General features: G+C 41.0%; 2 protein-coding genes across 10 annotated transcripts in view; one reads left to right on the top strand and one right to left on the bottom strand.

Annotated features, from left to right (window-relative positions):
* The window catches only part of MPPE1 (metallophosphoesterase 1), a 30641-nt gene extending 28526 nt beyond the window's left edge, over nucleotides 1–2115 (top strand). For all 8 annotated transcript variants that reach the window (XM_039705951.1, XM_039705949.1, XM_039705952.1 and 5 more), the window contains 2 exons: nucleotides 86–226; nucleotides 1640–2115. In XM_039705951.1, the coding sequence (XP_039561885.1) occupies nucleotides 86–226; nucleotides 1640–1822 (324 nt within the window). In that variant the 3' untranslated portion in view covers nucleotides 1823–2115. The remainder of the gene's footprint in view (nucleotides 1–85; nucleotides 227–1639) is intronic.
* GNAL (G protein subunit alpha L) overlaps nucleotides 227–16624 on the bottom strand; it is a 183915-nt gene continuing 167517 nt past the window's right edge. Inside the window, exons 6-12 of one of the 2 annotated variants that reach the window (XM_039705942.1) lie at nucleotides 16189–16243; nucleotides 13755–13828; nucleotides 12848–12906; nucleotides 12482–12602; nucleotides 11112–11242; nucleotides 9310–9377; nucleotides 227–5353 (exon numbers count right to left, since the gene is read on the bottom strand). In XM_039705942.1, the coding sequence (XP_039561876.1) occupies nucleotides 5207–5353; nucleotides 9310–9377; nucleotides 11112–11242; nucleotides 12482–12602; nucleotides 12848–12906; nucleotides 13755–13828; nucleotides 16189–16243 (655 nt within the window). In that variant the 3' untranslated portion in view covers nucleotides 227–5206. The remainder of the gene's footprint in view (nucleotides 5354–9309; nucleotides 9378–11111; nucleotides 11243–12481; nucleotides 12603–12847; nucleotides 12907–13754; nucleotides 13829–16188; nucleotides 16244–16624) is intronic. The other variant, XM_039705943.1, reaches the window with a different exon arrangement.

A 16624-nucleotide genomic window follows, 5' to 3' on the forward strand; every position in this document is an offset into this window, starting at 1 on the left:
GTTCAAAGGAAAAAAAAGAGGTTTTTAAGTTCAATTTCTTTTTAGCTGTGACTTAATTTTTGTGCTTTACCATTTCGTGTTCTAGCTGCTATGGTGGTTTCAGCCCCGTTTGATTCTCAGTGGGCACACTCATAGTGCTTGTGAAGTGCTGCATGCAGGGAAAATTCCAGAAATCAGTGTCCCATCATTCAGTTGGAGGAATAGAAACAATCCTAGTTTCATCATGGTAAGTTTTAATTTTTTTTTTTATTTTTGTCAGATAACTTTCATAGATAAATCAACATGGCAGTCAGCTATATTTTTTAAAACTGATTCTACCTGTAAAAACGAAAAATAATAAAAAAAACTGCCTACCCACCCAACCCACTCAGTACACTGCATCCACTTTATAAAGTACATCTGTGGGAGCCACATGTTCTGTGTGGTACAAAGCAATGCTGCTAAAGACCTAATTAGTATCTGGGTACATTTTCTTAGAAAGAGGGTGCACTGTAAACTATTGACTTGTAAAAATAATCAGTATTGTGCACTGAACAGTAGAAAGACCAGTTTGGCTTGGCTGATTTACCAGCTGTGAAAACAAGACTGTATCCACCTCAAAGCCTTTTGCACGGTGATCACGGTTTTCAAACGTGTGCATTAATGCAGTGAAAGTGTTTGTGACGTGCCCACAGTCTGCCTCCTCGTTGCCAGTTCACATCTTAGACAGTGTGTTGGTTATGCTTGTGCAGGCAGTTCCAGTGCTCAGTATATCCTTAGAGGTAAATCAATTAGTTCCCCAGTTCAAAAATAAAACAGAACTCTTAGAAACTTGGAGTAAGAAGCAAAACCTACAATCTGTTTATAGAGTAGTCTGTGACTTGGAAGGGGAAATCTTTTATGTATGTTTTACTGCTGTTGAGTTTAGGCTGCTTAATACACAGATAACCCCATATGTTTAAATTCATTTTATGCAACTGTTAATATTTGTTGTTGAAAGTAGTTCTGTTTATTTCATGGTCCTGAGAGTAGCTGCCTTCAAACTGCACACACACTCTGCACACGCCAGACAGCACATCTTCACTGCAAAACAAGAGGTTGGCTAATTAAAGTGGCATCCTCTTCACTACTGTTTGAACTCCTCAGCCTCGATCTGCTGGAAACTTTAATTTAAACTGAAAGTCAAGCCAAACCCCAACAAAGTTCTTTGTTGCCGAAGTTCATATTCCTAATTTGGATTAGCCAACGTGTGTTTTTGCAGCATGTACTGGGTAAGGAGGAGGGCTTGGGGAAGGAAGGGGCACATTCACAAAACCTAACTTCAGCCTGGAAAGGCTCCTTCCAGGTGGATTTGCAGCAGCTAAAGTTAGGCTTCTCTTGAAGGCAAATCAGATGAGGAGCCCAGCTCTTTGTTTACGCTAGATGGGAAGATTGGCCTCTGGGCTAATGTTGGCCTGGTGAATATTCCAGTTAGTGCCCAGCACCACAAGGTATGGACTCTTCAGCCCCCTGGAGAAGGCACTGGTACTAGGAAACCGGCCCCAACCCTTGCCACCCAACACAGGGATTTAGAAATTGGAGATCTGACAGCTGTGGTGTTCACTCCTGATTCAGAACCCACTGTAACACAGCAAAGTGACAGTCTTCATTTCTTTTCCAGGGCAGCATAACACCAACTGACTTCTCCCTCCAAAAATGCTTCCTTCCATTTGAGAGCAGAGTCTTCACTATCTACTGTGCAGCAGGTGCTCTGCTTGTGATCCTGGTACTAGCTCATGTTCAGCTTCTCACTCCACCGTTTTATTTTGCTCAGCGTTTAATCAGTAAGCATAAAGCAGTATGAAGAGCCAGACATCTGCATTCAGTCACTGAAATACCAAAGCTGAGAACAGTCAAACATCAGACTATATTCATGCCAGCAAATGACCTAATTTGATTGCTAGTCTGAAGGCAGGTTGCATTTACACATACCATAGAAGTCCTATACAGCTGATATGACTACTACAGGATAAATAATTAACTGAAATGAACGTTTCATGCTGTACAAAAATACTGTATTCGACAATCAAATGAGTCCTTTTCCTGCTATAATTTTTGTATCAAATATGTATATTAAAAGTGTAACTGTACATTATGTAAATCGTATAGCCTCATCACTTGTCTGCACTTGTGTCTTACCCTGGTGGAGGCTGAATCTTGCAAACTGGAAATGTTTGTCTGTTTTATTGCTGCATGGCCCTTCAAATGTCATACTTGTGTTTGTTAGGGTCAGGCAGAATCTGGATGCATCAACACTGAGAGATGCGGATTTCCATAACCTTTTTTTAGTGTTGTGTGTAAGGGACTGTGGTTTGGGACAAGAAATCTTCTGGTTCCTGACACAGTAAATTGGTAGCTGACTATAATTTGCAGTTATCCATCTACCAGACAACACAGGGAAGAAGCTCAAGGATCCAGTTTGCTGATACACACTTGAAAACTGCTTAAAAAAAAAAATTAGGGTGACACCTCAAGCTGCTGCTTTCAAAAAGATGTGCTATGATGAGCTTTAAAAAAGAGGGCCCTATTGCATCCCAGAGATCTGTGGTGAGGGGCCCTCCAGTTGCTGATCTCCTGCAAGAAGGAAGGTCAAATACAGCTGCAGTAACATTATCCTATGCCTCAGCCCTCAGTCTACAGCCAGGGATAGGAATGCACCTTATTTTACATTCCACAAGTTCGTTGACTTTAGTGTAGTGTCACATTTTGAACTGCACTAGCTCCTCTGTGGGGAAGCAGAGGCCACCAGCTGTGCCACAAAGATAAAATCTGAACTCAGTGTCTCCAGTGTGTGGGGGAAGGTGGGACAAGCCTACTGCTGCTCCCCACCCACCCCAGAAAAAACAGGACTACTTCACACCAGGACCAGTTTTCCTGCTGATGGTCCTGCAGAGGCTGGGAGCTCTAACCTGAACTCCTGGGCTAGGGCTAGTTAAAAAAAAAAAAAAATTACTATCTTTTGTTATTCATTCTATTACTTTCTTTGGCATGAGAAATAAGAGAATTCTGTTTACTGTTAGCTTATTCCACCCAGCCTTTCACTTTTTGGGAAATATGACTAAATTCAACATAAAGATTTCTGGGAAGAGAAAATGGTCATATTAAGAGTATCTAAAATGGGACTGTTTTATATTCAACTGGAAACAAGTTCTCAATTGGACTGTAGTCTGATTTTAAAAAGAGGATTGATTGGGGTTTATAACTAATAACAATAAAAAGTTAATAAAACCTGCTGATTTATACGCCAGTGTGTGGACTGTGTTAGCTCTTCACCTCTCCCTAAATTTAAAATGAAGTGGGGGGAATGGTCCGAAGTGTGGTAAAACATTCTATAAAGTAATGTAGTCTAACACTTCTCTAGGTTTCTGTTATTGCAACTGTAATTTTAGACATTTGTACAGGTTATCTTGGACACAGGAAAAGTATATAGTCACAGACATAAAACACCTATGTATAAAATATAAAGCAGTGTTATAGTTACTAAAAAGGACATGCCTTATTGCTACAGCAATTCTTGCTTTTTATATATTGTACTGTACCACAACTTGTTTTGAGAATGTCATTTGCATAAATTATTCAAGTTTGAGAAATATTCACACATTTTGATTCTACAATATTTAAAATAAAATAATTTTCTAATGTGTCTCTTTATTAAAAGAGAAATAAAAATGTCATCTTGTAATTCTCTTAGGCCAGACACAAGGGTTTATACACCTTTTTTTATCTTCTTTCTCGCTATTTACTTGCACAATGAAAGCCGCTGTTGGTACAAAGATTGAAGAGCTCTATAGAATGGTGCTTTACACATTCACAATCGGTCTGTGCAATTGTGAAGTTCTATGAATGACCAAAGAATTACCAAACATATTTTCTAAATATAAAGGACAAAAAAAAACCAAAACCAAAAAAAGAAATAAGAGAGAAAAAAGAAAAAAAATCCTTGTTTCCCATTAAAACAACACCAGGTTGCAATTTGGACACTTGAATGAATTCCAATGTTTTAAAGCTGAGACTTCAAAAGAGAAAGGCATGTTTGCTGCAACATCCGGTGACTGTAATACCTTACTTGGAAAGGTAAGTGGTTAATTTGCATAATTTATAATTTTTATACTAAAGAGCATTTTTATATAAACCAGAAAAAAACCCCTAAACTCTACAGATAAAGTTCTTACCTCCAGTCACTGCTGCAGGTAAGGTTGACATCAAGCTGTACAGCGCAATCAAAAACATACTTACATCTTAGCTCATTTTACAGGTACAGCCATAATCAAGGCACAAAGATCTTCTACAAGTATTTTTCTTCAATAAAGTTGTACAAAATAATATTACATTTTACAGTCTGTACAATATAATAAACCAGCAGTAAAACAAAAAAATATATATAGGGAGAGGACTGTTGTCCAAGAATGATCGGAACTAAAAGGATCATTTGTGGACAGCACAAATAACATAAGTGAGGGTGGTAAATTTTCTGCCTAGATGCAACAGGCTGAAAAGTAGCTGTAATTCAAATGCCTGAGGTGTGCAGAGACACTTAGCTCCAAAACCCCAGAAAAATTGCTTTGTCTTCACTGTTCCTCTCATTATCTACTCTACTTCCTGTGCCAGTAACGGCTTAAAAGAGGAGGTCACTTTATCAGTTGACCTGCAACTCAGAAATGCTAAAAACTGTGACAGAGTAATAAATATTGTGGTGCTGCTACATTGTGTGTCTACTTCCTCAACAGTATTTAATAACCTGATACAAAGTGCATTAATCTTTTTTTCACCCATCAAGTACTCTTCAATGTCATGTTAAAAAGGAAACCCACACAGAGGGATAGGTATGACTTCAGTGTCATCCAGATGACATACCGGTCTGAACTGAGGTTAACCCACTGGAAAAAATTTAGCAGGTCACGTTCAGTTTTAAAAAAACAAAAACCTAAGGGAACAGAGGTAGCCAAAGGGCTTAGTGGAATGACGAAGAAGTGGCATGTCAAAATAAAGCACAAAAATAGTCCCAAAAAGCATGAAGGGAAAATAACCCAAACTTGCTTCAAATCAGCTTTAAGGTTAAACAATTAAAAGTAAACAAAGTGAAGAGACTGACATTTCTATAGTATATTCTTCCACCCTGTGTGGGGTAGTATCAAGAGAAAGAGTAAGGAGCAAAGAATTTAAAACCACAGGTTCCACGGTGATCCCCTCACAAGAGTTCGTACTGGCGGAGGTGCATCCTCTGGATGATGTCTCGGCAGTCGTTGAACACTCTGCGGATGTTCTCTGTGTCCACCGCACACGTGAAGTGTGGGTAGCAGTAGTGCCGGCCGTCTCCGCTCGCTGTACTTATCCTCTGTGGAAACAGGGAGGCAAAAACAAAAGCATCAGGTGCCATGCCATGAGAAATGTCACATCTCAGCAGTCTACGGACTTGGGGGAACCAAGAACCCTGGGAAATCTGCACATAGATCACTAAACAAAGTAAACAAAAAGAAGGGGGGGCTGTGGTCTGGTCAGTCTGAACGACAAATCTGAAATGAAGATTACAAAACATTAAGGATACTGGGGTCAGGACAGGAGTCCTTTGTGGGAGCCACGGATGCCATCCTTAGCTGCACAGGCTGTTGCCATTTGTGCATCACTGTGTAGCCAAATCTGTGCTGCTGACAGCTGCGCAGCCTGCCATGCAGCTGCCCCAGGAATTGTTTTCTCTTCTTTTTTTGGTGCCATCATGTGGCAAATTCTTGAACTCTTGTTTTAAATCAGCAACACAAAACCAAGACCCTCCCAGATGTGGAGCCAGCAGCGGCAGAGAACAGCATTCTACTGCTTCAGCTTCTTGTGTGTGGGCCCTTGAAGTTACCTTCACTTAGTACACCTATTAAACCAGCTGAAGGATCATCACTGAGCTCAGAATTTGGTGAAATTATCACCACAGTGGCTGGGTTCACTTAGAGTAGTAAAGCATGCAAAAATCTAGTAAACATCAGACCATGCAGAATTACATTTTCTCATGGTTACTGCACAACTTTTTAGGTTCTAACTTAAAGCTCTAGCATCACTTTGCCCATGGATATCTTCTTAAAATTCCCCAAGATCTTAAAACATATACTAAAAAAAATATCATAATTTTTGTTCTGTATTACTATAGGACTGACAATATAAATCCATTCTAGATCATTATCTTACAGAATACAAACAAAATATCATGAAAGCAGAAGGTCAGTTTTTAGGATAATGATTTTTATAACTATTTTCTAAATTTTATTATAAATTACTCTAGCTAAACAACAAGACAGTGTTCCATCTCACTCAAGCTACACCATATATTTTTAACACAGGATTTATTTTACAAGTAGGTTTGACCTTTTAAACACCTGAAGCTACGGATATGCAAAACTATAGGCATTTAGAAGCCATAATTTACATAATTAGATCAACAAGCAACTGCAGACTTTTCCAGGTAATTTAGGTAATATTATACATTCAACACTGATTACACAGGGGTATTCCTATACAGTCTAAAAATTATTTTCTTACCATGCTACTTACAATACCTAGTTCGAGGCTTAACCTCATGAAAAATACTAAGAACTGTCTGCTTGTGTTTATCATGCACTGATTTCACTCATGTCTATGGGAATAAGCTGCCCACAGTGTCCTGGTTACATATACAGCATGCCAAAGGATGTATTTTCAAAGTATTAGGGGGCTGTCTGTTTTTGTCACCTGACAGCTCTTGCAGTCCTCTCATTTGAAGATAAATGCAGAATTGTCACCCCTACTTGACACTCACTTTGAATAGTAGTGTGTTACTCAGCACCAGTTCACAGGGGGAAAAAAATCCCCTGGGACATTGATGAAAGAACATTTGCTTTCCAGGCAGGAATATTTAATACTGGCATCCCCACACTGCAGGGGTCAGGATGACATACAAATTCGAGGAATCCTGGTCTGTGTGTTTGAACAGCAGCTCCTTCACCTCCCAGATTCAGGTTTTGTAAAAACCATCAGGACAGGAACCAGAGGGGCCATGCCACTGTTCTAACAGGGGTGTATTCACACTGGGGATCTATCCAAACAAAATATCAGCAGCTGGAAAGCTCTGTGTGCAGAACACCAAAACAGGGCTGGGGATCAGCCTCACCCAGGAGCGCACACGCACACTGCCTCCAGGAAGAGTCTGGGAGAAGAAAGGATGTGCCTGAGCTGAAGGACAGAGGATTTCCCACAAGATACACTTCCAGGACTGGCAGATGCCCTCGCCAGCCTAGCCCTGAGGTGCAGGCACTGGCTGGCCTTGCGCCCAGCCATCCCTCCCATGCTGCTCCCTGACTGAAATCCGAGGGATCCCAGCCCTGCTGCCCAACCCCGAGGGGCCACAGTCCCCACACCAGCCCTGAAACCATGAGCTGACATCTTTTGTCTTTCTAATCTATCCTGTGTAGCAATAGTTATTGGAAATGCGGTCAATTTTAACCTCCTACTAAAATCCTCAAATTACAGGCTTTAAATTTGCTACTACCATTCCTACAGCCAGGCAGTTTTAAGAGGTGCAGCACCATGGTGATGACTGTCATGCACATCCATGGTTTATGCACACCTACTACCATGATAAAAATCACAATAAAGCATAATAAACACAGGCTTCTCTGAACCATGCCTGAAAATTTAACAGAGTGGGGTATGGAAAAGGTCATAAATCAAGAAACTTGGGAAAGTATAAAGCAAAGCCAAGGTAGACACAGGTAGAAAATACAGTCCTTTTCCTCCTGGCAGCTGGCTAAGACCATTAGATCCCTGCCAGTCTGTATTTCTCCTGTGCCCCTTATCACTCCCTCTCTGAAACCTCAGCCTTTCGTCCCTGACCCCATGGAACTGGAAGTGACCATTTCTACCTGGCCTTCTCCCAGCTTGCCATCTCCAGGCATGGCCACGTTACTCAGAGCCCAAAGCCAGGAGACAGATGTGTTACAGAGGAGATGCTCTCTGCCAAACCTGCAGCAGCTGCAGGGAAATGAGGGAGAAGCTGTTCTGGCCCCATGCCTGGTGAGCCCAAGGCGTGCCTGGCAGCTGGCAGTGCTGGCCCCAGCACAAGAGCTTCCCTTGCCCCAGCACCCACAGGGGTTTCCTGTGTGGCTGCAGTGCCTGTGCCCCCTCCCCTCCCCACTCCATAGGTGGCCTCCTTCTGTAATGCCAGTGAGTCATGGCAGGTAAGGACCTCGCCCTTGATGAGTGTTCTTAAATCATGAAAGTAGATAAAGATGGGGAGTTTCACCCTAATTTCCCTGTAACTCATCTCTCCTTCCAGACTGGATATCATCACCTGCTTCACAGGATTCCAGCATTACCACAGGTGAGATTTGCCTCGAAGTGAGTTTTTTCAGCAATTCTTATGTTAACACAGCACAATCTGACACTTTTCCTCAGGATCTGGCTAAGGCAGCAACTGGAAATCCCCAAAGTGTGAATACAGTAAATTGCTTCTTTCTTGGTGCGTCAGCAGCTGTAAATCCTAACAATGCTCGTAAATGCATAATGACTCTAAAATTCTTAATTCTAACGACTCAATTTGTTATCTCACACACACACACACATACAGTTTCTACCAGTAGGGCATGACAGATGAGCTTTGGTTCTGGTCTCTGGTACTGCTCTGCACTGTGGGAACAACTCAGAATGAGTGAAGCCACAAGTGATACTGGATTACACTCTCTGACAGCAGGGCTGGGCTCTGATTGTGTGCCTGACAACTGCTTTCACCTTAAAATGTAAACACCACCTCTTCACTCCAGCTATAGAGGAAACCTTAATTGCAAGAAAAATGTGACTAGACAAGGAAACTTTATTAGGATGCTTCAGAAGGGCCATGCCACCAGTCCAAAGGTGAGGTAAACCTCCTAACTGGCATACCAGAAATCTTATTTAAGCATAAAATCATAAAATCTGCCTTTTTTTTGAAAATTCCTGCTGTCAGCTGATCACTGCCAAACTCCTTGAAGCAATGCAGGATAAAAGTAAGAAAGCCTATTTGTTTATGCATGGACTGTACATCACCTTACATTCTAAGCATGAGCACTTACTGTGTGACAATTAGCATGGCAGGTGACTTTATACAAAATGGGCATAAAAAAGTGCAGCACTAAGGCAGGTTCTGCAAGATGGGCAGCAGAAAAGAACTAGGGAATTGCCAGACATTGTCCTCTCCTTCGAGCTTTCTGCAAAACCCCATCAGTTTTCCCTAAATAAACTATGCCATCTGTCAGTATTTCCTACGATAGAATCACACATAAGATGAAAATTACTCACTAAAAACTCATCCCGGATGAAGAACTTGGCTCTTGTGACTTTGGGGTCTTCTCCTGCCTCTGGTACTGCTGTTCAATTAAAAATAAATGACATCAGAAACAGGAAAACCAAACAATTATCTATTTGTAACAAAAGATTTAGTAAGGAGGAAGTAGCCCTTCAGTACAGAAACTGAAATGTTAAATACTAGAGGAGATTCCCAGTAGGTAATTGAAAAATTAAGAGAACAGTGAAACCTAACTGTGTGTACAGTATATTTTAGGAACCTGAAAATTGCAACAATGTCATTGGTCATATCACAAAAAGGCTTACTCACATCCACAAGCCTGTTCATATAGATATAAAACAAGTGGGAGTTAGGGTTTAGCTTTTATCAGAAAATATGACTAGAAAAAGCAGCTGAGCTGTTCAGTTTCTGCAGCAGAACAGTATCTCCTGAAAAAAGCTTCTGCAGGCAGGAATGTGAGTTTAAAAATGGTTAGTCCAAGATTTTCCACTTGGAAAAAATGACAGCATTGAAAGACCTTTTGATATATATATATAAATGTATTTTAATTCCAGGCCCCAATTCAGCAGAATACTTCAGATATATTGCCCATCAAGGGGTCTTGGATTAAATTCTTGTTGAGCAGGAGACTTGTTGCTCAATGTTAACTGTTTGTCAGCAGATGAAGTTGTCACTATCTAGGCCATGCAATGACTGTATTTACTGTCAGTAACAATACAGTGAAGAGATAACCTATTTATTTCCTTTCAGTGTTATCTCTCACCTAGGATACCAAAATCAGATGCTTATAAACATAACATTGTAAAGGCCAGAATTTATCAGAATATGGAAATGTATTTTTCATCCATAGTGCTGAGGGTAAAAATAGAGCAGCAGCACAATCAACAGCATGTTGGAATTCAGTGCTGCTGCCCTTAAATAATGTCAGCTGAAATGGAAGAATAAGTGAACAACTACAGGTTAAAAATAGAGAGCTGTTTCATGTGTGAATATTCTGGATCACTCTAGATACACACTGTGAAATCCCTCTGAGAAATACCAAAAGCTACTTTTTCCTGACAATTGGCTTATTATAAAACAACGCTGAAAATGCACCCAAACTCTGTCTATGTGGTGCATGTTTGAGAAGGGGATATTTGGGTGATGGAGACAAGATTTCTTCTGAAAACCCTTACCATTACAAAACAGACGCCAGATCAACTCAGATTTTAGGATAGTTCATTTATCCTGGGTACCAGAAACTCAGAATCACACTCATGAAGTTCCAGACCTCAATGAAGGCTGAAAATAGCTAATCACCATCTTCACCTCTGTAACCAAGGCTGTTGGTGGTGGCTGGGGGAGAATGAAAGCCTTTCCCAACAGGTGGCTGCAAGCACCACGCCAGGGACATCACTTAGGTAAGGCAGAGGTGAGTGGTCAGAAAGTAGAAGTTTTATCCCTTTTGCTAGACAGACCTGAGACCTTTGAGGAGCTCTCTGCCTGGTACACACCTGGCATAATACCAGAGTTTACCTCTGCAATATGTTACTGTGGTGCAGCATATTGCAGAAACTGATCACTCCATCACCACAGCTCTATTCCTATCTACTGATGTGGCTTTCCTCCATCAAAGCTCCCTTACTGGTCTGCTGGGGCTTCCCATCAGTATTTCAAAAACTGAAATTTACAGTATTGGAGGATGCAGAATGGCTGCAAAATAAGTCTCATGAATCCCCAACAATGTTCAGCACTGTGGAAAGCCCGGGCTGGGTCATGCCAGCAGGTCCAATCCCAGCACAGGGAGAAACCTTACCATCCTCAGGTACAGTATAATGCGCGTATTCAGGAAAGTAATCTTCAATTTTTGATTTCCCTGCCAAGACTTTTTCAGCCAGCATGTCCTGTTTATTCAAGAATAAAATGATAGAAATGGTCCGTAACCACCTGTCAAAAACAAACCAGATGTTTGTGTTATCTCTGACATGTTAATCAACAAAAATGTATCACATAGATAGGAAATTTACTGGCTGTCCCTGTGTGGACAGAGTGTGAAATAGTGTAGAACATGCTTCAATAGAAAAAATAAAGATGACCTAAATGATTGTTTTGACTGGTCTGCACATGTGCTGGTGGGTATATTTCTAAGGTCAGTAAATACATTTATAAAAACTGTAGTGGACATTGCTGAAGGAGGCAGCTTTCAAAATTTTTTCTAAATTCTCTTTTAGATATCAGATTGGGAAACTGATGACATTTTCTAGAAGCGCCACAGTTCATGACCAGACCTGCTTTATTTGGTTGTGATAAAAAAAAACCAAAACAGAAAAAAAAAAGATGAAAAAAAAGACTAGAAAGCTCCCTTCTCTCAGACTGCTCTAAGCTACTGCTCATCCACACAGATATCCCATCTTTTAGGGTGGCCTGTATGACACCTGATGAATGGAAAGAAAATAATGTTTCTTTTCTTCCCCAATTAATCCATCACTGTGACAATGTGCCTTGGGATGTGCAGTTAACATTCCTCCTTCACTCTACCTTCAATCACTTCTCAGTGCAGAGCATCCTCACAGGTATGTGCTGGAAACTTCATCACCTTATTTTGCACATTGTTTTTACTTCTTCTCTAGCAGGAGCCCATTTGGGTTGCTATTTGGTTACGTACCTACGATTTACAGGCACTGTGGCAGCATGGCAATTTAATGGCACTTCCAGTTAGGCTAGGGCTGAAGCATCACCCCCCAAGGCAGAGGTACCCTGTGCTCTCAGAGCTGACCCTTACGAGAGCAGCTGCCCATGTAAGGAACAAGCACAGGGAGCTGCTCCTGCTGCTGCTTTGGAGGAGGAGATCAAATGTTCCTCAGAGGATCTTGGTCTCAGCCAAGCAGCAGAGTGATGCCAGGAGAGGGTCTCTCCTGCCTCCTTGCAGCAGCCAGCCTGGGGGGGGCTTGCCTTTTCCAAGCTGTTCCCATGCCCTGCATCGTTTTGGAAGGAGTGGTGAAACACCTGTCCTGTGCCACGGCCCCTGCCAGGGAGGGTGTCACCGTGGGGACACTCTGAGACCTGGACCAACCTGAGTATTTTCTGAATAAACAATCTGAGCCTACAGCAAGGGGAGTCCTATTTTGAAAAGAGGTGAACTGTAAATAAACTGGGGAGGATGGTGGAAAATGAGGTTTGTTTTACCTATTATTCCAGATACTTTTGAAAAGGTCCAGGGATTCCCGTAGTCTGTTTGTGTTATTGTCTTCCCTTATTACCATGTTGTAGCTACTGCAAGCCACAACGAAGATGATAGCTGTGACATCTGGGCAGAACACACAAAAGAAAGAAGGAAAGAAAGGAGAGAGAATAGAACATCTCCGTTATCCCAGCACATACTCCTCAGGGTAACACTGCCATTAACTCACCAATCAGCCAAAAACACCAGAAAAAAGTTATCTGTAACACTGGACTTCTGTGCCAGTGAGGTACTGTGTGTGGGTATGAACACTAAGCTGCTCACACCTCAGAGAATAAGTTTAAAATAAAACACAGAATGTTTTTACTTACCATTAAAGCATTGGATCCATTTTCTTCTCTCATCCCTCTGGCCACCTACATCAAACATGCTGTTAAAAAGCCATAGGATGTTATATCACTTATGTGCACTAGGAAAAATCACACGAAGCATGCACAGCACAAGGGTTCAGTTTAAAAATCTGACAGCCCCAAGGACAGGGGCAGTAAAGTATCACCTGAAGAGGAGAGAGATCTGCTGATGCTGCACTGCATGTCAGAGACAGCTGCACTGCTCCACCTGCCCTGCTCTGCCACGAGAAGGCTACTGAGCCCATAAAATGAGAAATACACTCTTCAAGGACAATTGTTGGTCTTTCCAGTCCATAGCAGTGGATGTGACATGTAATACTGTACTATAAACAAGTACAGGTTTCAGGATATTTTGAAGAGTGGTGGAGATAGAGCTGTCTGTATGGAGGAGGACATGAGGCAGCTCAGCCCCGTCAGCACTGGCACCTTTCTGGGCAAGAACTGGGCAGAGAAGCCAGTCTGCCTGTGGGTGTTTTAGACACACAGGAAAAAAACTCTGATAAACACAGAGATTGCAGGCCTCTGGAAGAAGGGAGGATTCCCACTAACTTCTGTGAGCTCTCATCCCCAAAGGTATTTTATGATTTTATACTGCTACACCAATGCACCAGTTTTTACAAGAAGCCACACACAACCCTACTATAGAGCACTGCGAATATATGTAACTAATTAAAGCTATTTTTTGCAAAGCATGAGGTAATTTTACTAGGACCTCTGGAAAGAGAGCTAAAAAGCCAAATCAAACAACAAAAAACCACCCACTCCCATCCTAAAAGCCTGCTATACCAAGCGTACATGAACAGAGACATCTGAATGAAGCTATTAAAAATGAGTATGATTATTCATAAATCATTACTAACAGACTTACTGGAAATTTACTTTATCTACTTGAAATCTTGTTTCAAAAATCCCTGATGTCAACACTCTGCATCTTAATAGGTCCTGGAAATGAGAACACAGAAGCTGATTAGTAAGGCTTTTTTTCTAACCTAATTTTGTTCTTAAAAGCTTGGAATATTATTTTCCATGAAAAGTCTTAAATGTTTCATTTAATGAAAGTTCAATCAGACCCGTTGGTAAATTGGCATTTGTCTGTACTGACATGGTAAATAAACTTAATAATGATCACTGGATTTGGTTTGGGCACTCAGAAAGCAGGAGACCTCATCTATGTTCTCCTTACTGCCCACTGAAACCTGTGCTTGATGGTTATACACCTTGGTATGTCATGAGGATAATGAATTCTGAAGTTACATAAAACTAAGAAAAATGTTATTCATGTTGTAAAGTCAAGTATTTAAATGTTAGAAAACTCCAGATTTACAGTTGCCCAGGCAACCTTAACTCTGCCCTCTTTTGTACTGAATGAGACAGGAATCTATCGAAATAATAGCTTGTGACTGAGTAATTAAAGCTCTGTTACAGAGCACAAGGGAACAGAATTTAGGTTGTGCAGAAATATGGCATTTCTTTCCTGTTTTTTAAACTAGCAATACTTTACAACTTAACCAAATCTCCTTCAATAATTAAAACATAATAATTTCCTCAATTCTCAAGGGGAGTAGGCAAAAGCAATTTCTGATGCCTCCTTCCTGGATGGAAGGAGGCACAGCTTGCCTTTTTTCCCTACCTTACTGTCTGGTAGCCAAAGCAAACCTTGCTTGACAGCTGCATGCACTCAGCTTAAGGACACTTATTTAACACTTTTAGTTATTTTATATGTTACTGTCATTTTCTGTCACTTGCTGACTTGTTATGGTGCAAAAAAATACCCCAAAAACCAGAAAGCAAGGGAAGAGAAGAAATAGGTGATTTTTACCGGTTAACTCAGCAAGGCAACTGATACAGCACAACAGGATAAAAACAAAGGCAAAAGACAATCCCCCCCTGAGAGCAAAAGTTATCCACCTGCCAAATACCAAGGGCCTTTTCTGATCTTTCAAGACATTTCTCCCCAAAACAAATATCAGGAAAAATTTCTAGGTGATGAAAGACTACTTCAGGTAGAGAAGGGCCTCCCAGGAACAAACAGGAACTAACATAAATAATGAAAGCAAAAATGAGGCTTTTCTTCACTGACTTCTCTCTCCAGGTGAGAGAAGATGCTAAAACCATCTTGATGCTAAAACGATGAGGTCTAGATGGAGCAAACCCCAGTGCTAATTCCTTTGGTCTGAAAATGTCTTGAGTGTTTGAATAATTGATCCTATATTGGGTTGACTATAGGATATGCTTGTGGTTATGGACCTAAATTAGGTCTGAAGGAACAGACTCCTCTCTGATTGCTTCCTTGGGTGATCTCTGGCAAGTCACCTAATTTCTCTGAATTTCACCTGTCATTGCACAGTGAGATTTGACAACTTTGGCTTTTTTTTTTTTTTTTTTTAAGGGCATCCACCTGTTATATGCCTTGCATTGTTAGACTGAATTATCCAGTGCAGGAATTCTCTTCTGCCACCTGTATTTGAAGTTTATGACGTGGCCTGCAATCTTGGCTGAGACTACTAAATGACAGTGGGATAGCAGCACTGAAAAATAACAACTTCAGAGTGTTTGCTGAAGAGACAGCAAAGGAAAGCACACAGCCTGAGCTCAGGGAAGGCAGCTGGAGCCAGGCAAAATGGTGAAGCCCCTCCTTACATCAAGACTGCACCAGTACAGCCTTAACATGAGTGTGTTTGCCACTAGAGCACTCCATCAAGATGTATCACAGCATCTGGGAAAAAAAAGTACTGCCTTGCAAATTAGGCTTGAATAGAAACTGCTACCCTCAGGAGATGGGCACAGCCTGTAGAGAAGGAATCTGCAGGCCTGCAGAGAAGTTTGCAAGCTCTGCTGCTGCCACTCCCTGAATCTGGACACCTCATTCACTGCAAGCTTTTGTCTCTGAAGGACCCTTTGGATAGGCATGGGAAGTCTCCCTCTGGGGTCACCTCCACCACTGAAATAAAGCATTGCTTCTCTGTACCAAAGGCTGGTGAGGGAAACCATAACTTTTTACATTTATGCTTTCTGTTCTTTTTTCCATTAACCTTTTTTTTTTGTGGGACACAGAATGGGAAACAAGAAGACAAAATGGATGTATTAGAAGAATGACAGATCTAGATGTAACAACAATAAAAGACAAGTTAGCACCACCAAAATGCCTTTTCTTTAATATCCATTACTTAAATGGCTAGACCATATGTTGCTATTCTGCCATATACCCTATTTCAGCTGCAGCAGGGACTAAAATAAATTACACAGAAAATCCAGGTGAATGTCAGTATTAGTTCAGACCCTACTCCATTATTTTTACTAACCTGATCTGTGGGTGTGTAGTCATCCATGCTGACGCTGTCAATTCTTTCTAAAAAGCTAGAAAAAAAATAAACAGGCACTTAGATATGTACAATACTGTCTAGTAAAATATACTACCTTTTCTAGTTTACAGTCCTGCTGAGAAGTAAAACACAACTTGAATGGTAAAGTTAGGAGACTGATTATTTCCATGTATTGCTCAAGGTTACATTTTATAAGCCAAACAAACACTTTACCCAAATGTTGTTTCAATACAGCACTTTTAAAGTTACCATTATGCAGTACTCACAAGTGGTTCAAAATGCAGTTGAAATGCTACAATTTTATGAGGTCCACTAAAAAATACTACAACTAACCACAGATCATAACATCATATGGTGGTTAAGACTTAAAAAAGATTTTGGGATTTAATATAGAAGATGTGGCAAAGGGGTGCCT

Source organism: Passer montanus, unplaced genomic scaffold, assembly GCF_014805655.1.
Source record: "Passer montanus isolate IOZ18808 unplaced genomic scaffold, ASM1480565v1 scaffold19, whole genome shotgun sequence".
Classification (NCBI taxonomy): domain Eukaryota; kingdom Metazoa; phylum Chordata; class Aves; order Passeriformes; family Passeridae; genus Passer; species Passer montanus.